Source organism: Salmo trutta, chromosome 7, assembly GCF_901001165.1.
Source record: "Salmo trutta chromosome 7, fSalTru1.1, whole genome shotgun sequence".
Classification (NCBI taxonomy): Eukaryota; Metazoa; Chordata; class Actinopteri; order Salmoniformes; family Salmonidae; genus Salmo; species Salmo trutta.
The window spans coordinates 27,171,094-27,193,257 of record NC_042963.1 but is presented as its reverse complement, the minus strand read 5'-3'; the positions used below and the strand labels follow the sequence as shown (position 1 = coordinate 27,193,257).

The window sequence follows — 22,164 nt, the reverse complement described above, 5'->3', positions numbered from 1 at the left end:
TTTAACGCTTACCTACCTATGAAAGCCATTTGAAGTAGACCTAAAGTAATTTGTAATATGTTCTAGATTACTAAAATGCTATGCAAATTGTCATGCTGATGTGGCATTGACTTCTCAACTGCCTGGTAGAGCCCTGTAATTTCCAAATTAAACAAAGTAAAAAAACAGGAAGTTCTTGTTGTTATTAATGACCTTTAAGGTGAAATATTTTAAAAAATGACATTCAAAGAGACAGTTAAAGGGTTAAACATACAAATCTTTACTTTAGTATTTAATCTCCAGCAGTTAGTGTGTATGTACAACACCAGGTTTCAAAGTTTCTTAACACACACAGCAGGTAGTTTAGCAAGGCATATTAAACAGAAGGCACTTTATAAAGCCATTTAACATAGTGAGAAACAGCGTAAGGCAATTAAGCTTAGGTCATGCTCATTACGGCACGCAATCGGAAAAGTCAAACATTGGACAAGTCCAGGTAGTCCCTCCATGTTCCGTTTGGTGCCTAAAGAACATGACCCAGCTTTATCCCTCCACCAGAACACGGCATATATTTCAACAACAAGCCACACCTTTACTGTGGTTAGGGGATGTGGAGTGCAAAGAAGAGCACTGTACAAATGTGCATAACAACGTAATAGTAATGACACCAAGTCAATATTTGTTTCCTTCTCTAAAAAGTCCAGGAATGATAGGCATACGTAAATAAGATGTTAAATATATAAAAGACATCTTTCGGATTCCTTTGCATACAATTTTCTTCATAAATAATGAACAGTTACCCTCACCATTCAACCAGATTACATTTTATTTTGGAAAACTACGAAAAAGTAAAATCCTTCATCACTTGAACTTTACCCTTTCTCGTCATCTATGCCAGTGTGTGCAGGCTAAGGTTCCAACCCAGCACTAACAACAGATTCCACTAAACAAAAGCTTGACAATTAGTAGATTAGCTGAATCCGATGAATTAGTACAGGGCTGGGGAAAAAACCTGCCCACCCTACTGCCTTCCAGGTCTAAGACCTGGTTTCCCAAAAGCATCTTAAGGCTTAGAACCATAGGATCCTATTGTTCTAAGATTAACCTAGCCTTAAGATGCTTTTAGGAAACAGGGCCAAGGACTGAAGAACGCTCATCCATGCTGATCGGCTGATGGCCTCGTCAGTCAGATTGATTGGCTGTGTGTGCTGCAGAGGCAGGGCATCATATCCTGAGCTGTGAGAGGAGGGCACAGAGCGACGTGACGCTCTCCCTCAGTCTGGCGTCCTCTTCCTGTCCCAGGGACACGCCTGCTAGACGGGTTGAACCCGACACCCCCAGGAGACAGGGTAGGCTGAGGAACACCTCCGCACCGATACCGCCCCAGCCCTGAAACACACACGGGGAGAAACTCAATAGCATACTCCTCTTTCCTTGCCGCCTCCTCAAAACCAATTGGAGAAGAAGGTCAGCGAGGACGAACCTCTGGCTCTCATATCCAATGGGTTTTGAGAAGGAGACAAGAAGGACGGAAGGAGTATGCAATTGAGATTTTCCCAGGGAAACAGATAAGCTTTTCTCATTAGACAAGCCCAGGTAGTCCCTCCCCGTTTCAGTCAGTCTGTGTGTAACTGATGTGAAATGGCTAGCTAGTTAGCAGGATGCGCGCTAATAGCGTTTCAATCGGTGACGTCAATCACTCTGAGACCTTGAAGTAGTTGGGTAACGATGCATCGAGGGTGGCTGTTGTCTATGTGTGCAGAGGTTCCCTGGTTCGAGCCCAGGTAGGGGTGGGGAGAGGGACGGAAGCAATACTGTTACATGTGCAGCTGTGTTACCTGTGCCAGTGTGGAGACAGAGTGAGTCTTCCTCTGGTCCACCAGGATACTGTGGCTGATGTCAGCGATAGACAGACCCACGGACCAGGAGCGTTGGCCACGGCCCTTCAGCATCTCAAACGCCCTGCACAAAACAGGAAACTGGTCAACGCCATGTTGGCCCATTCGGCTAGAGTAGGAAAGTATTCACACCCCTTGACTTTTTCCACTTTGTTGATACACAGTGGGATTAAAATGGATTTAATTTCTTTTCAACGATCTACACAAAAAACTCTCAATGTGAGAAAAAAAATTCTAACATTTCAACATAATTTAAATCATTAAAAATAAAACACTATCTCGATTAGATAAGTATTCAACCCCCCGATTTAATACATGTTAGAATCACCTTTGGCAGTGATTACAGCTGTGAGTTTTCTGAGTAAGTCTCTAAGAGCTTTCCACACCTGGATAGTGCAACATTTGCCCATTATTTTCAAATTTCGTCAAGCTTTGTCAAATTGGTTGATGATCATTGCTAAACAACCATTTAAGTCTTGCTATAGATTTAAGCCAATATAAGTCAAAACTGTAACTCTGCCACTGAGGAACATTCAACACTTTTGCTAAGCAACTCCAATGGCCTTGTGTTTTAGGTTATTGTCCTGCTGAAAGGTGAATTAATCTCCCAATGTTTGGTGGAAAGGAGACTGAACCAGGTTCTTCTCTAGGATTTTGCCTGTGCTTAGCTCTATTACGTTTATTTTTTACCCTGAAGCTCCCCAGTCCTTAACTATTACAAGCATACCCATGACATAATGCATCCACCACTATGCTTGAAAATATGGAGTGGTACTCAGTAATGTGTTTTATTGGATTTCACTCAAACATAACTTTTTGTCCTGAATACAAAGTGTTAATTGCTTTACCTCATTTTTTTAAGTATTACTTCAGTGCCTTGTTGCAAACAGGATGCATGTTTTGGAAAATTGTATTCTGTACAGGCTTCCTTCTTTTCACTTTATCAATTATGATAGCATTGTGGAGTAACTACAATGTTGTTGATCCATCAGTTGTTTTCGCCAATCACAGCCATTAACTTGTTATGGATAGGGGGCAGTATTTTCACGGCCGGATAAAAAGCGTACCCGATTTAATCTGGTTATTACTCCTGCCCAGAAACTAGAATATGCATATATAGTAGCTTTGGATAGAAAACACTCCAACGTTTCTAAAACTGTTTGAATGGTGTCTGTGAGTATAACAGAACTCAAATGGCAGGCCAAAACCTGAGAAGATTCTGTACAGGAAGTACCCTGTCTGACCATTTCTTGGCTTTCTTTGTCATCTCTATCCAAAACAGAGGGTCTCTGCTGTAACGTGACACTTTCTAAGGCTCCCATAGGTTCTCAGAAGGCGCCAGAACGTTGGATGATGACTCTGCAGTCTCTGGCTGAAAAACAGTAGCGCATTTGGATAGTGGTCGATCTGAGAACAATGAGACGGGTGCACGTGAAGAGGCCATTTTACATTTTCAGTCTTTGAACGAAAACAACGACTCCCGGTCGGAATATTATCGCTATTTTACGAGAAAAATCGCATAAAAATTGATTTTATACAGCGTTTGACATGCTTCAAAGTATGGTAATGGAATATTTTGAATTTTTTTGTCACGAAATGCGCCGGCGCGTCACCCTTCGTTACCCTTCGGATAGTGTCTTGAACGCACGAACAAAACGCCGATATTTGGATATAACTATGGATTATTTGGAACCAAACCAACATTTGTTGTTGAAGTAGAAGTCCTGGGAGTGCATTCTGACGAAGAACAGCAAAGGTAATCCAATTTTTCTTATAGTAAATCTGAGTTTGGTGAGTACCAAACTTGGTGGGTGTCAAAATAGCTAGCCTGTGATGGCCGGGCTATCTACTCAGAATATTGCAAAATGTGCTTTCACCGAAAAGCTATTTTAAAATCGGACACCGCGATTGCATAAAGGAGTTCTGTATCTATAATTCTTAAAATAATTATATTTTTGTGAACGTTTATCGTGAGTAATTTAGTAAATTCACCAGAAGTGTTCGGTGGGAATGCTAGTTCTTAACGTCACATGCTAATGTAAAAAGCTGTTTTTTGATATAAATATGAACTTGATTGAACAAAACATGCATGTATTGTATAACATAATGTCCTAGAAGTGTCATCTGATGAAGATCCTCAAAGGTTAGTGCTGCATTTAGCTGTGGTTTTGGTTTTTGTGACATTATATGCTAGCTTGAAAAATGGGTGTCTGATTATTTCTGGCTGGGTACTCTCCTGACATAATCTAATGTTTTGCTTTCGTTGTAAAGCCTTTTTGAAATCGGACAGCGTGGTTAGATAAAGGAGAGTCTTGTCTTTAAAATGGTGTAAAATAGTCATATGTTTGAAAAATTGAAGTTTTCGGATTTGAGAAGTTTGTATTTCGCGCCACGCCCTATCATTGGATATTGGAGTGGTGTTCCGCTAGCGGAACGTCTAGATTTAAGAGGTTAAACTCTAACGGGTTTAAAGTCTCCATTGGACTCATGGTGAAATCCCTGAGCGGTTTCCTTCCTCTCTGGCAACTTGAGTTAGGAAGAACGCCTGTATCTTTGTAGTGACCGAGTGTATTGATACATCATCCAAAGTGATATTCAATGCCTGTTTTTTAAAATCTTGGTTCCATCAGACCAGAGAATCTTGTTTCTCATTGTCTGAGTCCTTTAGGTGCCTTTTGGCAAACTCCAAGCGGGCTGTCATGTGCCGTTTACTGAGGAGTGGCTTCCTTCTGGCCACTCTACCATACAGGCCTGATTTGTGGAGTGCTGCAGAGATGGTTGTCCTTCTGGAAGGTTCTCCCATCTCCACAGAGGAACTCTGGAGGTCTATCACTATTACCATCGGGTTCTTGTTCACCTCCCTGACCCAAGGCCCTTTTCCCTAGATTGCTCAGTTTGGCTGGGCAGCCAGCTCTGGGAAGAGTCTAGGTCTATCTAAAATTATTCCATTGAAGAATGATGGAGGCCACTGTGTTTTTGGGAACCTTCAATGCTTCAGAAATGTTTTGGTACCCTTTCCCAGATCTCTGCCTCGACACAATCCTGTCTCGGAGCTCTACGGACAATGCCTTCAACCTCGTGGCTTGGTTTTTGCTCTAACATGCACTGTCAACTGTGGGACCTTATATAGACAGGTGTGTGCCTTTCCAAATCATGTCCAATCAATTTATTTTACTACAGGTGGACTCCAGTCAAGTTGTAGAAACATCTCAAGGATGATCAATGGAAACAGGATGCAACTGAGCTCAAGGGTCTGAATACTTATGTAAAAACCTGTTTTCGCTTTGTCATTATGGGGTATTGTGTGTAGATTGAGGGGAAAAAAATATTTTATCAATTTTAGAATAAGGCTGTAACGTAACAAAATGTGGAAAAAGTCAAGGGGTCTGAATACTTTACAAATGCACTGTATAGGGGAACAGTGAGCAGTATTAGAATACAGTTGCACCTGGCCCTAGACACTGATCTGAGGTCCGCTATATCATTGTTCTGTCTTCTTTTGTATATTAAGATTGGGTGAGCTGATCCTAGATCTGTGCCTGCGGGCAACATGTATCCGGAACACCTTCAGTCAATGTGATGCCATTTTGGGTCATAGTCACGCCAGTCTCCGGGGGAAGTTCTTGGCAGTGCTCTGAGGGATAAAGACCTCGTTGTTGTTTTTGTTACTTACCTGTCTAACAGAGGTTTGGTAGCTTTGGATCTGGGTGCAATCTCTGGATGTTGGTGACTAGCCCCCATCAAAATGTTACTCAACACAGGGACTGCAACACAAAGACAGATTGTGAGTGTTATAGAAATCCCATTAATATCTAGAGATATTGCATTAAATGGCTCCTGTGCTCCACAGAGAGTAATAAAACATTCACTTCACCCACAACATCAGATACTGCAAGTTGATACTGCCTTGGTAGATTGGTATGCAATGTTTCCCCTATATTCATTTAGCAGCGGTACACGGAACCCAAACCGGCTGCGCGCGTGCGCCATCGTCCCCCTACACCAAACGCGATCACGACACGCAGGTTAAAATATCAAAACAAACTCTGAACCAATGACATTAATTTGGGGACAGGTCGAAAAGCATTAAACATGAATGGCAATTTAGCCAGTTAGCTTGCACTTGCTAGCTAATTTGTCCTGGGATATAAACATTGAGTTGTTATTTTACCTGAAATGTACAAGGTCCTCTACTCTGACAATTAATCCACACATAAAACGGCCAACCGAATCGTTTCTAGTCATCTCTCCTCCTTCCAGGCTTTTTCATCTTTGAATTTAAATGGTGATCGCATCTAAACTTTCATAGTACTACCGCGACGACCGGCAAAACAGTTCGTCTTTCAATCACCCACGTGTGTATAACCAATGAGGAGATGGCACGTGGGTACCTGCTTCTATAAACCAATGAGGAGATGGGAGAGGCAGGACTTTCAGCGCGATCTGCGTCAGAAATAGAAAGGAGTTCTATTTTAGCCCTTGGCATCACAGACGCTCACGAGGAGTGTGGGTGCAATAATTGAATAACGTGGATTTCAAAATGTATTTTGCAACGCTCACGCACGCGACGTGTCCGATCTGGTCAGCATGGTAGGCCACTACTTATAAATCGTTGCCGCCAATCCTCCCCCCCAAAAAATTGGGGGAGATCCAGGATGGTAAAATGTTTTCAGTGCAATATGCAGAAATGGAGGAGCGATTTCCTAGTAGCTAAAATTCCAATAGTTGGTGACAAAACAAGCAATGTGTAGAGAATCATTTTACCATCTAAACTACTGTGAAATACATTTTCAGTTGGTGTACAAAACCAAAAGATGCAAAAATTAAACGTAAGAATGGGAAGCATAGAAATAGCGCACATAACAGATTTACAGTTTCTTAGACATTTTAGGTGTATCTGTCATTCTCATTGAAAGCAAGTCTATGTGAATTTGGTCAGGTCACCCAAAAAGTTACATAATGCAGCTATAAACCACAAAGTATGTAGAAATGATAATGTAGCTAAATATATATATTTTTTATAAAGATCATTTTGAGCACTAACAATTACCAAAATAAAAAACTAGACAGTCAGGGAGAATCTAGCATAAGAATACGGCTTAAGCCATGGCAAAATGTGTACAATTTAGCTTTAAAAAACGCAAAATGTCACTGCGGCCAAGAGTAGGGCCTCTAACATTTGGTTGGAAACCACGCCTTCTGGCCATGCCATGCCACCACCCATGCTAACTTTGCCACCACTGGTGAAAGAAATCCTCAGACCTGTCTCTATCTTACCCTTGTTGTCTGAGAGTTCTCCTATGACCCAGGCCTGTTTGTGTGTGTTGAGACTGATGTCAAGGACGTGACAGAGACGTTCAGAGTCCAGGTTACACCCCGCCCCGATCACCCTGGATGGTGGCAGGCCGCTCTGTCTCCACGCCACGTGGGTCATGATGTCCACTGTCAGAGGATAGGAAAAGAAGGGGGATGGGAAGAAGGAGAGAGAGAGATATTAGAACAGAGGGTTTATAAAATTTTCGCAGATATATTTTGTGGACAGTAAATCATACACCAATGCCAATAGGAGATTTGATCACAATTTTTCTGTATTTCCCATGACACTTCTAGTTCAGTGCCTTCTGCTGCTTTTGACTGGTAGGTGTGTGTGTGTGTTCGGACCTGGCTGCGAGGCAATGAGCAGCACAGCGTTGGGGCTAAGGCGGACCAGGCCTGGGATAATGCCCCTGTACATGTCCACGTTGGTCTGGACCACGCTCACGTACGACTGCTCGTTGCTCCACGCGTTCGCCGTCACCACGATCACACTGGAGTCGGCAGACGCCGACAGGTCTATCATTGGAAAACAAACGGTTCTTCAACAAAAGTATCTTAAGGCCCCATTGTCACACACGTTTTTTGGGAAAGTGGTAGTCATCCCTTGAATAAACATCCCTTTTGAAGAAGGACCTGCACGCTCCAACATACAGTGGCTTGTGAAAGTATTCACCCCCTTGGCATTTTTCCTATTTTGTTGCCTTACAACCTGGAATTCAAATTGATTTTTTGGGGGGGTTTGTATCATTTGATTTACACAACATGCCTACCACTTTGAAGATGCAAAATAAGACAAAAAAAAAGAACTTGATCGTGCATAACTATTCACCCCCCAAAGTCAATACTTTGTGGAGCCACCTTTTACAGCAATTACAGCTGCAAGTCTCTTGGGGTATGTCTCTATAAGCTTGGCACATCTAGCCACTGGGATTTTTGGCCATTATCCACAGCAAAACTGCTCCAGCGCCTACAAGTTGGATGGGTTTCGCTGGTGTACAGCAATCTTTAAGTCATACCACATTCTCAATTGGATTGAGGTCTGGGCTTTGACTAGGCCATTCCAAGACAGTTGCTTTAGCAGTATGCTTAGGGCCATTGTCCTGCTGGAAGGTGAACCTCTGTCCCAGTCTCAAATGTCTGGAAGACTCAAACAGGTTTCCCTCAAGAATTTCCCTGTACTTAGCGCCATCCATCATTCCTTCAATTCTGACCAGTTTCCCAGCCCCTGCCGATGAAAAACATCCCCACAGCATGATGCTGCCACCACCATGCTTCACTGTGGGAATGGTGTTCTCGGGGTCATGAGAGGTGTTGGATTTGCGCCAGACATAGCATGTTCCTTGATGGCCAAAAAGTTAAATTTTAGTCTCATCTGACCAGAGTACCTTCTTCCATATGTTTGGGGAATCTCCCACATGCCTTTTGGCAAACACCAAATGTGTTTGCTTATTTTTTTTCTTTAAGCAGTGGCTTTTTTCTGGCCACTCTTCTGTAAAGCCCAGCTCTGTGGAGTGTACGGCTTAAAGTGGTCCTATGGACAGATACTCCAATCTCCACTGTGGAACTTTTCAGCTCATCTTTGGTCTCTTTGTTGCCTCTCTGATTAATTCCCTCCTTGCCTGGTCCGTGAGTTTTGGTGGGCAGCCCTCTCTTGGCAGATTTGTTGTGGTGCCATATTCTTTTCATTTTTTAATAATGGATTTAATAGTGCTCCGTGGGATGTTTCAGATATTTTTTATAACCCAATCCTGATCTGTCCACAACTTTGTCCCTGACCTGTTTGGAGAGCTGCTTGGTCATCATGGTGTCCCTTGCTTAGTGGTGTTGTAGACTCTGGGGCCTTTCAGAACAGGTGTATATATACACTGAGATCATGTGACACATATTGCACACAGGTGGACTTTATTTAACTAATTGACTTCTGAAGGTAATTGGTTGCACCAGATCTTTATTATAGCAAAGGGGTGAATACATATGCACGCACCACTTTTCTTTTTTTTTTTGAACACAATACAATTTTTTGTCACCTATTTGGCAAACAGTGTTATAAATCAGATTCTTATTTTTATAAAGTGATTTGAGCTTTATAATTAAAACATCAGTCCTAAAATGGTTCATGTCAAGCCATGCATAATGTTTTTAAAGTCTCATAGAATGTAGGCCTACAATGAACACCACATATCGGCTATTGTAGGGGATAACATAGAAGTCAACACCTATATCCATGTGGAAATCTTATGGCATTTTCTCAATTAGTTTTGTTGATAGGCCACTTTGATAGGACTACATTATGCTCAAATAGCAACAATAGCCTATTGATCACTGTGAAACTAATTTAAAGCAGGTGTAGCCTGTGTTCACAATTAATGTGTGCTGGAAGTTGCACAGAATGCTCGCAATATTTAAGTTCCCGCTCACAAGACCTGAAATTTGCTCAGTGCCAATCTAGTGACTATATACTTAGGCTGAGGTTTAGATGACTAGGTCAGGCTTAGTTTACAGTTCACTGCTGCTTTACTGGGTAAAAGTATTGTCTAATAAGTTTATAGGAGATGTACCTTTAGATACCTCCACCTTTGGTAAGTTGAAAATCTCTAGATCCATGCTACCACCTTTGGTGGAGCTCTCGGCTACGTCAATGAAGACTAGTCTATCCACTTTACCCTATAAAGCAAAGAGAGAGAGAACATAATATGTGAACTCTTCACTGTTATGAAGGCTACATGGGATAGAAATGGTGATCAATACTCAAAACACATCCTTTAGACAGAACAGTGATTAAGAAAGGTTTGTTATATCAATGTACCTGGGTCGTGTTAATTTGGCACCAAAAGCAAGAAAACAGACAAACAGGGTGACCTACAATTGTTTGTCAAGTAGGTTTAAATACATTTCACTTCAAAATCAGCCTTTGATTCTGCTTTGTGACAAAATTTGCAATCTTTTGGAGGGAGGGCAAAGTAGAGACTGAAATAAGTACTACATGGACTTATCCAATAAGAAACACAAATTTCAATTTCTCGTCACAAAAAGGTTTCCTGTTGCGTGTCCTAATGAACACGACCTGGTTTTAACATTTGAGTGTCAAAGCAAAAAAAGGCAGTCATACTTTTGCCAAAATGCTCATCACTGATGCCATTCCCAAGTCTCCGCCCCCAATGACTGTGACTTTGTTGATTAAATGATCGTGATGCTGTACTCCACCTGTGATAGGAGGACATGGTTTGAGTTAGAGCCAGGTGTGTTAACGTCAGGTGATATGTTTAGCTTCAGAATGCTGCAAACAGAAATGTACTAAACAGAGATTACGCTTTTCCCCAGTTCTACATGCCAGACAATCAGATCTGTTCTAAATTATACATTTCAATCTAAACATTCTGCAATTTACCACAGCATCACTAGAGAAAGCTGGCTTGGCTATTGTTGGCAAACTATCAGACCCAGCCACAGCTTAAATCAGGAGTTTGCGTTGTCGGTTTCTGGTTTCATCAGATACAGACACCTTGAATATCAAAACACTAATTTGTAGTAGGTGACAGGTTTCATTGAATGAAGAAATACACTTTGGAAATAATTGTAGTATAAAGCAGTCATGTGTTATCCTCTGGGCCCAAATATAGCCTTACCTTTTTAAACCCAATGAACCATTCAGCAAGCTGCATTCTGGCAGTATATGTCTAGAAAGTCTGATTTCCCAGACACAGATTAAGCCTAATTCTGGACTGAAAAGCATGTTCAATGGAGAATCTCCATTGAAAGTTGTTTTAAACCCAGGGCCCATATCCACAAAGCTTCTCAGAAAAAGGTTCTAGGAATCCTGTTAAAAAATAAAAATAAACTCGCAGCTCAGAGGAGGTTTTAGGATGAGGTTAAGACACTGTTCAGACAAAGAGTGAAATCAATTCATAAAAGTTTCTCACCTCGTCATCATGACAGTTTGAGGTACAGCAAAAGATAGTGAAGATGCTCATTGACATTGTTGCAAATGGAGAATGAGGGAACACGCTTTAGACAAAAGGTTTGATAGAATTGTCACGACACGATCACGTTGCCAAATCTGAATTTCTGCCTAATATGTTGGCATGCAAAACCTTTTTTTAATCAATTCTGATGTGGATTTTTGATCATATAACTGTTAACATATAACTATCAAACACACTCGTCACTTTAGCAACTCAATCGATCAAGTTACTTCCCGATAATGTTGCATAAAACGTTTGAAAGATCTATCATTTTAATCTAACATGAAGCCCTAGATGCCTTAAATGGCCCAATTCTTATAGGCATACCCAATAAGGGATCATTTTTTATGTGATATTGCGCTCCAAAAGGGATAAAATGTAGGTTAATTAAATAATCTAAAGAAAAATGTGTTTATTTATTACCCTAGTGGTTATAACTAATTAGGCATATCATGTGAAGTAGGCCTCATGTGAAATCATTGTCAAAAGTACAAGAGATACTGTTGCATGTAGGTAGATTATTTATGGATGGATCATATACACTACCGGTCAAAAGTTTTAGAACACCTACTCATTCAGGGGCTTTTCTTTATTTTTACTATTTTCTATATTGTAGACTAATAGTGAAGACATCAAAACTACGAAATAACACATGGAATCATGTAGTAACCAAAAAAGTGTTAGAAGAATCTAAAATATATATTTAATTTCTTTAAGTAGCCACCCTTTGCACACTCTTGGCATTCTCTCAACCAGCTTCACCTGGAATGTTTTTCCAGCAGTCTTGAAGGAGTTCCCACATATGTTGAGCACTTGTTGGCTGCTTTTCCTGCACTCTGCGGTCCGACATCCCAAACCATCTCAATTTGGTTGAGGTCGGGGGATTGTGGAGGCCAGGTCATCTGACGCAGCACTCCATCACTCTCCTTCTTGGTAAAATAGCTCTTACACAACCTGGAGGTGTGTTGGGTCATTGTCCTGTTGAAAAACAAATGATAGTCCCACTAAGCACAAACCAGATGGGATGTCGTATTGCTGCAGAATGCCGTGTTAGCCATGCTGGTTAAGTGTGCCTTGAATTCTAAATAAATCAGACAGTGTCACCAGCAAAGCACCCCCACACCATAATAATTTGTCATCCATGCTTTATGGTTGGAAATACACATGCGGAGATCATCCGTTCACCCACACCGAGTCTCACAAAGACACAGCGGTTGGAACCAAAAATCTCCAATTTGGACTCCAGACCAAAGGACACATTTCCACTGGTCTAATGTCCATTGCTCGTGTTTCTTGGCCCAAGCAAGTCTCTTCTTCTTATCGGTGTCCTTTAGTAGTGGTTTCTTTGCAGCAATTTGAACATGAAGGCCTGATTCACGCAATCTCCTCTGAACAGTTGATGTTGAGATGTGTCTGTTACTTGAACTCTGAAGCATTTATTTGGGCTGCAATTTCTGAAGCTGGCAACTCTAAGGAACTGATCCTCTGCAACAGAGGTAACTCTGGGTCTTCCATTCCTGTGGCGGTCCTCATGAGAGCCAGTTCCATCATCGCGCTTGATGGTTTTTGCGACTGCACTTTAAAAAAATCTATTTCACCTTTACTTAACCAGGTAGGCCAGTTGTGAACAAGTTCTCATTTACAACTGCGACCTGGCCAAGATAAAGCAAAGCAGTTCGACACATACAACACAGAGTTACACATGGAGTAAAACACAGTCAATAATACAGTAGAAAAATAAGTCTATATACAATGTGAGCAAATGAGGTGAGATAAGGGAGGTAAAGGCAATAAATAGGCCATGGTGGCAAAGTAAATACAATATAGCAAGTAAAACACTGGAATAGTAGCTTTGCATTATGTCGATATAGGACTCGTTTTACTGTGGATATAGATACTTTTGTACCTGTTTCCTCCAACATCTTCACACGGTCCTTCACTGTTGTTCTGGGATTGATTTGCACTTTTCGCACCAAAGTACATTAATCTCTATGAGACAGAACACGTCTCCTTCCTGAGCGGTATGACGGCTGCGTGGTCCCATGGTGTTTATACTTGCATACTATTGTTTATACAGATGAACATGGTACCTTCAGGTGTTTGGAAATTGCTCCCAAGGATGAACCAGACTTGTGGAGGTCTACAATTTTTTTCTGAGGTCTTGACTGATTTCTTTTGATTTTCCCATGATGTCAAGCAAAGAGGCACTGAGTTTGAAGGTAGGCCTTGAAATTCATCCACAGGTACACCTCCAATTGACTGAAATGATGTCAATTTACCCATCAGAAGCTTCTAAAGCCATGACATCATTTTCTGGTATTTTCCAAGCTGTTTAAAGGCACAGTCAACTTAGTGTATGTAAACTTCTGACCCACTGGAATTGTGATACAGTGAATTATAAGTGAAATAATCTGTCTGTAAACAATTGTTGGAAAAATTACTTGTGTCATGCACAAAGTAGATGTCCTAACCCACTTGCCAAAACTATAGTTTGTTAACAAGAAATTTGTGGAGTGATTGAAAAATGAGTTTTAATGACTCCAACCTAAGTGTATGTAAACTTCCGACTTCAAATGTATGTCAAATACGCAGTTATCGAAAATATATGGGAATATCTGCTCAATCCAAATTTACAACCAACTGATCGCAGCACTACCACAAAAATGGAGGCGGGAAGTGGAAAAGGGAGAAAGTAGAGAACTTGTTTGCCTGCCATATATTAAAGATACAAATTGGCTGTCAGGAACTGGCATAAATAGAAAAATATACCAGTTCCATTTGAGGACAGAAATGTCGATGGCTACGCCATACAGGTTGCAAAATAAATGGGAAGAGATTTGCAATGTACCAATTCCATGGCATATGGTTTATAAACTGGTACAAAAAAACTACACTTGCTTCAACACTTAGTTGTTCAATTTAAATTATATAAAATTCTTGCCACCAACAGAATTATTTATATATATATATATATATAAAAAAAAAATTTGGAAAGCCATAGTCAGTCAAATAATATAATACTCGTAGGAAAGGTTTTCATCTTTAGCTCACAATCTGTGGAAACTATACAATTAGAAAGGTTAAAAAAATGTATATAAAACATCACATTTCAAAAGTATATGGCATATGGAAACCAAATGAGGGTGGTCTATGCTGATAGGTGGGATGGGTTGAGAGGCGGGATTAAAAAGCTTGTTTGTTAATGTATTATTGTTATGTGACTGCTTTATATAAAAGTACCATGTTTGTAAAATGTGTATGTAAAATGTTCGTATATGTAGCAAAAATGCTGTAAAAAAAAAAAAAAAGATATTTGTCCCCCGGAGAGGGGAGGGGTTAATAAAAATGTTTTTAAAGTTCATCCTGCAGCCATCCCCCGCATTATGGGAAGCTCTATTGTGAACCAATTAGGGATGTTTTTGTTTAACCCACGCGAATGTGACCAAAGACATTTTTATTTGCCAAGGTGTGTACAATGGATATATACAAATATGTGTTATGAGGCTCTCACTTCTTGATTGTACAATGCACATATTATGAGTGCCGTACAATGTGTGATATGGGGGGGGGTTAATGTTTATTTCAACATCATAAAGAAAACTTTTTAAAAACAATGGCAACACTGAGCCTCGCAGTTGGAAAACTGACTGACGGCTTTCACAGATGCACCTCCCTCAACCTTTCGGCTGCTTTAGCGCTGTTTTACACATGGGAAACTGTTAAGCGTGAATCAAGAATGCTCCACCACCCAAAGGACATCCAGCCAACTTGACATAACTGTGGGACGCAATGGAGTCAACATGGATCAGCATCCCTTTGGAACGCTTTCGACACCTTGTAGAGTCCATGCCTAGGGCTGTGGAGGTCACTACAGTTGTCAGCAGGTGATTGTCAAGCAAATAACTGTTGGTCTCACAGTAATTGACTGTTAATTAACAAACATATTTAACAGCTCCTGGCTTCCACACCGCCTACAAGCCACTGATGCAGACCTTTGGATCATCTACATTTTAAAAAGTCTAATAAATCCATGTAATATAGCCTACACCTTCACAATAAATCAATTCTTTATATTAGACAGGTTTAAAGAAGCATGATATGAAGAAAATGTAGTCTATTTCAGAAGAACAGAATAGCATACTCTGAGTTGTCCTTATGTTAGGCCCTGATCTGGCTATACCATATGGCTGTGGGCTACACTAGTTCATTTAGCAGACAAGATTTGCGTGGCATTATTTTATAGTATGAAGAATACTATTGAACAAAGCTGAAAAAAATAGAAAGGATATTTTCTCCAAACAATAAGGAAGTGCGCACATGCGGCTATTCTGTGTTGAGCAGTTAACAAATAAATAGATACATTAATAACTATAAATTAAGAATATAGGAGTAACTTTAGTTATTCTACAAACATTGGGCTATATGTTTAGATTTTTAATACATTGATGATGTGACTAATGATGATTTGAAAAGAGAGTTCTGCTTTGTTTTTTGCGCAAGCTGTACACTTCATCAGTCTCAAATTTGATGGCAGCATCCCCTTTGTGGCCATAATGCACCCTAAAAAAAAACATGCCTTTTGCTGCCAGTGGCCATTGTGCCCTTCTCCCTGAGCGCTGCTTGCTCCGAAGCACCGCTCACTCACATGGCTCTCCATCACATGATCGGGTCTTTCTCACAGGCTACAAGCAAAGACAGACATCGGGGACCCAACTGCACGCATCCTTATCCAATTCCGATGTGCATATTGAAGATATTCGAATAACATTTACTTTTCATCAGCCAACAAGATGAGTAGGCCTAATGAACTGCAAAAGCACTAGACTATGTTAATCTACTATCCCCCATAGAACAAAAGTTGACCTATTCTATTCAGTGCAAGAAATAAATATTCCAAACATAGTCTGGGTCAGTTGTGGGGTGTGATATATTAATTTGGAATCTAACCACGAGCATAAAAAACCCCCGCTGCAGATCAAAATGTTTAGCTTCAAATTGATAAACTATTAGGCTATTTCTTCACATTATAAGCGTACAAGGCAGTAGGATATATACGCGAATGTTCCATTAGCGGGAAAACACCATCATCAAAAGTGACCGCAAATGTGATTATGCATGTAATGATTTTATTATAAAGATTTAGAGTGAAAATTATGCCAGTTAGGCTCTACACCCCTTGTAAAGTGGCTTAATTTTCTTATGACATTGCCAGCAGTAAGATTTTAGTTCCCGGTACCGGGTCCAAAAACAACCACTCAGAGTTTAACAGGTACTGGTTAGGACAGCTCATGAGGTGTCCTAAGAACTAGGCTTAAGACACCAACATCAAACCAACCATATGTGCAGAATTAGCCCATTTTGGAAATATTGGATTCGCCACTGCTCTTAAACCATTTAATCTGTGTCCAGCAAACCAGGCAATTAAATCTAGTCTATATACCCACCTTCATTGATCTTCAGGTTGGAAACGTAGGCCAGCAGCTCATTGGGGTCTCTGTTGTCTCCTGTGGACTTGGTGCCCAGGGGAGGCTCCTCCTCAAACTGGGAGATCATCTCAGCCAGGAGACCTACTACAGACGACTTGGGCTGTGGAGGAAGAGGAAGATACATAGCTTAACAATGGGAGAGAGGATGCGTCAGTGTCATCGATCTGTCATGGTCAATCTACTAGAGATTACTCCATCAAAAATGCTTCATCAAAGATGTATTGTCCATACTAGTGTACCAGGCTCTTCTTCAATCTTTTCTTGATTCCTCACATCCTCTCCTTTCTCAAAACACATTGGAGAAGAAGCCCAGAGGGCAGAGACCTTTGACATTATCCTCCAGTAAGGAGAAGGATTTTGTTACATTACAGCCTTACTCTAAAATTGATTAAAAAAACATTTTCGTAATCTACACACAAAACCCCAGAATGATGAAGTGAAAACAGTTTTAGACATTTTTGCAAATGTATTACAAATAAAAAACAGATACCTTATTTATATAGTATTCAGACCCTTTGCTATGAATGAGACTCGAAATTGAGCTCCGGTGCATCCGGTTTCCATGGATCATCCTTGAGATGTTTCTACAACTTGATTGGAGTCCACCTGTGGTAAATTCAATTGATTGGACATAATTTGTAAAATGGCCTACACTTGTCTATATAAGGTCCTACAGTTGACAGTGCATGTCAGAGAAAAAAACCAAGCCATGAGGTCAAAGGAATTGTCCGTAGAGCTCCGAGACAGGATTGTGTCGAGGCGCAGATCTGGGGAAGGGTACCAAAACATTTCTGCAGCATTTGAGGTCCCCAAGAACACAGTGGCCTCCATCATTCTTAAATGGAAGTTTGGAACCAACAAGACTCTTCCTAGTGTTTTCCGCCCAGCCAAACTGAGCAATTGGGGAAGAAGGGCCTTGGTCAGGGAGGTGACCAAGAACCCGATCGTCACTCTGACAGAGCTCCAGAGTTCCTCTGTGGAGATGGTTGTCCTTCTGGGAGAAACTTCCAGAAGGACAACCATCTCTGCAGCACTCCACCAATCAGGCCTTAATGGTAAAGGGGCCAAACGGAAGCCACTCTTCAGTAAAAAGGCACTTGACAGCCCGCTTGGAGTTTGCCAAAACGCACCTAAAGGACTCTGACCATGAGAAACAATATGCTCTAGTCTGATGATACCAAGATTTAACGTTTGTCCTGAATGCCAAGCGTCACGTCTGGAGGAAACCAGGCACCTCTCATCACCTGGCCAATACCATCCCTACGATGAAGCACGGTGGTGCCAGCATCATGACTGGGAGACTAGTCAGGACCGAGGAAAAGATGAACGGAGCAAAGTACAGAGAGAACCTTGATGAAAACCTGCTCCAGAGCACTCAGGACCTCAAACTGGGGTGAAGGTTCACCTTCCAATTGGACCATGACCCTAAGCAGCACACAGGCAAGACAACGCAGGAGTGGCTTTGGGACAAGTCTCTGAATGTCCTCGAGCGGCCCAGCCAGCGCCGGACTAGAACCCGATCTCTGGAGAGACCTGAAAATAGCTGTACAGCGACGCTCCCCATCCAACCTGACAGAGCTTGAGAGGATCTGCAGAGAATAAATGGGTGAAACTCCCCAAATACAACTATGCCAAGCTTTGTCGCTCCAGGCTGTAATCGTTGCCAAAGGTGCTTCAACAAAGTACTGCGTAAAAGGGTCTTAATACGTATGTAAATGTGATTTCAGTTTTTATTTTTAATACATTTGCTAAACATTTTAACCTGTTTTTGTCAATTGAAATGAAATTTGGGCAAGGGCGCAGCTACGCCCATCCATTTGGGCACCAGGCCCAGCCAATGAGAATGAGTTTTTCCTCACAAAAGGGCTTTATTACAGACCAAAATACTCCTCAGTTTCTCAGCTGTCCGGTTGGCTGGCGTGGTTACACATGGTCTGCGGTTGTGAGGCCGGTTGGACATACTGCCAAATTCTCTAAAACGGCATTAGAGGTGGCTTATGGTAGAGAAATGAACATTCAATTATCTGGCAACAGCTCTGTTGAACATTGCTCAAAAGTTAACATCTGTGGCATTGTGTTGTGCGACACAATTGCACATTTTAGAGTGGCCTTTTAGTGTCACCAGCACAAGGTGCACCTGTGTAATGATCATGCTGTTTAATCAGTTACTTGATATGCCACCCCTGTCAGGTGGATGGATTATCTTGGCAAAGGAGAAATGCTCACTAACAGGGATGTAAACACATTTGCGGACAGAATTTGAGCTAAAAAAGCTTTTTGTGCATAAGGAAAATTTCTGCAATGTTTTATTTTAGCTCATGAAACATTGGACCAAAATTGTATATGTTGCATTTATATTTTGGTTCAGTATAGATTGTGTTCGATGAAAATTAGACCTTTCAAACGTTGTATGCAAGTGACTAGATGCCTACAGTTGTAAAGCGATTTAGAATTGTTAAAACGGGAGTGAAGAGTGTTGATAATGGCAATTATTGTAAAAATTATTATTTTAACATCCATCAGAATTGGTTAAAAAAGGTTATGCATGCCAACATATAACATACTATATAATAGTTAAGAGTAGGCGAAGTGATCGTGATAGTCAGGCGAAAATTATATTGAATTTTTATTGCAACATTTGATGAACAGTAATTTACCGTGGTTGTCTGAAGCAACACGTGCTATGGTATTCACAGCTGCCAATGCCTCATCGTGATTAGTGTCATCACTATCTTTCCTTGCGGTACCTCAAACTGTTGTGATTACCAGCTGAGAAACTTTTATGAGTTGATTTTACTCCTGGCTCAGAGTTTGTATGGGCAGTGTCGTAACATCATCCTAAAACCTACTCTGGGCTGGGAGTTTGTCTTAGAACAAGATTTAAAACAGAATTCCTAAGATCATTTCAGAGATGCTTGGTGGATACGGGCCCAAGTCTTGATCAGCATGGATTGCCTTTCCGTCAAGAGAAACAACAGTGATCAACTCTCACAGATGTATCTGTGTAGTAGAACCTCCTCTTACATGGTCCCAGTTGTGGAGGCTGGGGAGGTAGATGCGTCCTCTGGCGTCCACGTGTTTCCCCTCCCTGATGACCATGTTGGTGGTAGGCCTCAGCAAGCAGATAGGGGGGGTGAAGGGGAAGGAGTCCATCAGCCACAGCAGGATGGGCAGGTTGTATGAACGGCCTTGGAATTATACAGCATGAATACAGAACTTACTGTACATTAACAGTAAAGCCATCCAACTTTGATAAGCATTGAGACAGATATAACGGTTCAGCTACAATCAGTCAGTCAGTACTTGAGTTGACAATAACAGTGGTGGTGTTGAACCTGTGTAGTGGATGGAGAAACTCAAGTAAACTCAGTTCACGCTAGATACATGTTTTGCATTAGGGTTTAACTATTTACCCACGGCATTCATTAAGCTTTTACCCATAAACTTTTTAACACTAACATGTTAGATAAGACTCACCTTCATATTTCACCGGTATGTTGCCAATCAACTTCAGCAGATCTTTTTGGGTGCCGTCACTGAAAGCTTAGAAGAAACGGGTGATTTATGTTTTTTTATTGACAGATACAGAAACAGTCTGTCCAATCAAACTCTTCACAGGACAATTAGGTGATCATTCTGATGAAGCCAACGTACTGTATGTGCCAGCTACTGGTTTCATCGCGGGATGAATCTGGTGAACTTTCTGCAGCTCCTCAATAGCAACATCACGAAACTTGTACTGATATAATAAATAAAAAAATTATGACATGATGCGATTTAGTTGCCTAGTTAGCTAGCTAGATACATAACAATGTTAAGTAATGACAATGAAATGGAGACAACTGAATTTCATGGAAACTTCACTTGTGGTCTATTTAGTTCAGACTTCCTTTAGGAGCCTGCAATAAAGCTGGTTTAACCGGTAGTTATCTGATCAAATTGACAATAGTATGAGTAACGTTAGGGGGTATTTAAACAAACACTAGCCAGCTAGTCACACAGAACGAACTAAGACAGAAAGAAGGATAGAACTTTGACACAAACCCTTGACAGTATCTTCTGTATTGCTTCCGGACTGAGATCCATGGTTTACCATCTGTTGATTATTAATGTGCAGGTGAAGGAATAAGGTTCTGTGATCTGAAGCAGCCCAAACTAGCTTTAAATAACTTGACAGCGAAACACAAACTTCCGCAAAGTAAAAAGGGGCGTCATTACCAGGTACGGAAAGCCGAAAGGAAGTTCTATCTCAGCACCTCAATCGAGGTAGAATTTCTCAGAACAGTAATCTGAAGCATACTTTTCAACATTGTAATTTAAATATGTGTGAAGAATCAAAGATGAATACCTTTGTTTAAGTTAACCTATTATTAGAGGAAGCATATGTTTAAAAGTGACAATATTTTTTGTAATCAATGTTGTGATAATTCCAGAGCAGCTCACCTACATGTTCATATCATCAGAATGAGAAATATCTCGTGTTTGAATGGTTTGAAAATAAATAACATCTGCATGGTCATGGACAACACTCATTTTGCCTTTAGCACTGTCAAATTGGTGAAACATTAATACAATATTCACTATTCCTTCCAATGGTGTTTTCCACCACATTGAGAGATTTTATTTGCTTCAGTATGAAATGAATGCTATTTTGTTATATAAAAGGATGAGAAATTATAGTTAAATTTCTATTGAAGTTAGCAGATTCAGGCTGCTAAATTAACAAATAGGATCATATCGTTCTAGGGATTAAAAGAATATAACAGGGGGGAAACAGCAAAGGCACACCACAAGCAAATAAAAACCATCAGCCAACAAGTTACGTCAAATCTTTTTAACAAGAAAATAGCAACATTTCATGAAATGTCTCTGGCAATGTCTCTTTTTCTCCATCATTAAAGGGGCAATCTGCAGTTGCTACATCCATTTTATGATTTATAAGTTAATGATATGTACCCATTGATTCTTGAGGAATATAACGTAATGCCTCATGAGTTTAGTTCAACTGTCATATCCACACAGAACACAAAATATAAGCTTGTTTTACTCCAATGTTTGAAAACAAAGTAAATGTAAACAAACACTATATAGAATCAAAACTTGGTTAAAACCATCATTTTGGTATCATGGATGGTCAGCCCTTGCATCCATAGCCTATGAATTTGAGAGTGGTTACATTTCTCCAGCCCCATCCCACAGCATTTACTGAAACAGAGGCGGGGACACCGCTTTATTGTTTCAACTGCTGACTGCCCCTTTACATTAAAGAAGAATAAATTTAAAAAATGGACCAGTGGGTTTTGGTTCTGTATGGGGAAGAATACAACATGATTGCCATTCACAACTTGGCAAGGCAATCACACGTTACATGATAGCTCTGTCATTTTCTATGGGTTTCAAAAATAGGTCATAATTGGTATTATATTAAATTGTCTCTCTGTGGCTCAGCTAGGAAAAGACTGAAAGACTTGATAGTGCAACCCTACTCCTTTCCAACGGGAAAAATAAATAATGTAACAGAAG

General features: G+C 40.7%; 1 protein-coding gene across 2 annotated transcripts; it reads right to left on the bottom strand.

The window, feature by feature from the left end:
* Positions 1-235: 235 nt before the first annotated feature.
* uevld (UEV and lactate/malate dehyrogenase domains) lies at positions 236-21,896 on the bottom strand. Of its 2 annotated transcripts, XM_029758484.1 has the most exons (12): positions 20,686-21,896; positions 20,296-20,380; positions 20,119-20,184; positions 19,666-19,829; positions 16,600-16,741; positions 10,303-10,397; positions 9,752-9,857; positions 7,539-7,709; positions 7,155-7,319; positions 5,551-5,641; positions 1,818-1,941; positions 236-1,368 (listed from the first exon to the last, which is right to left on the bottom strand). In XM_029758484.1, the coding sequence occupies exons 1-12, from the start codon at positions 20,725-20,727 to the stop codon at positions 1,204-1,206; spliced, it is 1,416 nt and encodes a 471-aa protein (XP_029614344.1). In that variant the 5' UTR covers positions 20,728-21,896; the 3' UTR covers positions 236-1,203. The 2 variants fall into 2 exon arrangements, with proteins under 2 accessions (XP_029614344.1, XP_029614345.1); XM_029758485.1 differs by lacking the exon at positions 7,539-7,709.
* Between the last annotated feature and the right edge of the window lie 268 nt (positions 21,897-22,164).

Bases quoted from the DNA above. Each gene is read 5' to 3' on its own strand.
- uevld (XM_029758484.1), bottom strand. From the start codon at position 20,727: ATGGATCTCAGTCCGGAAGCAATACAGAAGATACTGTCAAGG. The intron at 9,858-10,302 runs GTATGACTGCCT...TTTGCTTTATAG, and splicing joins TGATGAGCATTTTGGCAAAA to GGTAAAGTGGATAGACTAGT. The intron at 5,642-7,154 runs GTAAGATAGAGA...TTTGTGTTGCAG, and splicing joins AGAACTCTCAGACAACAAGG to TCCCTGTGTTGAGTAACATT.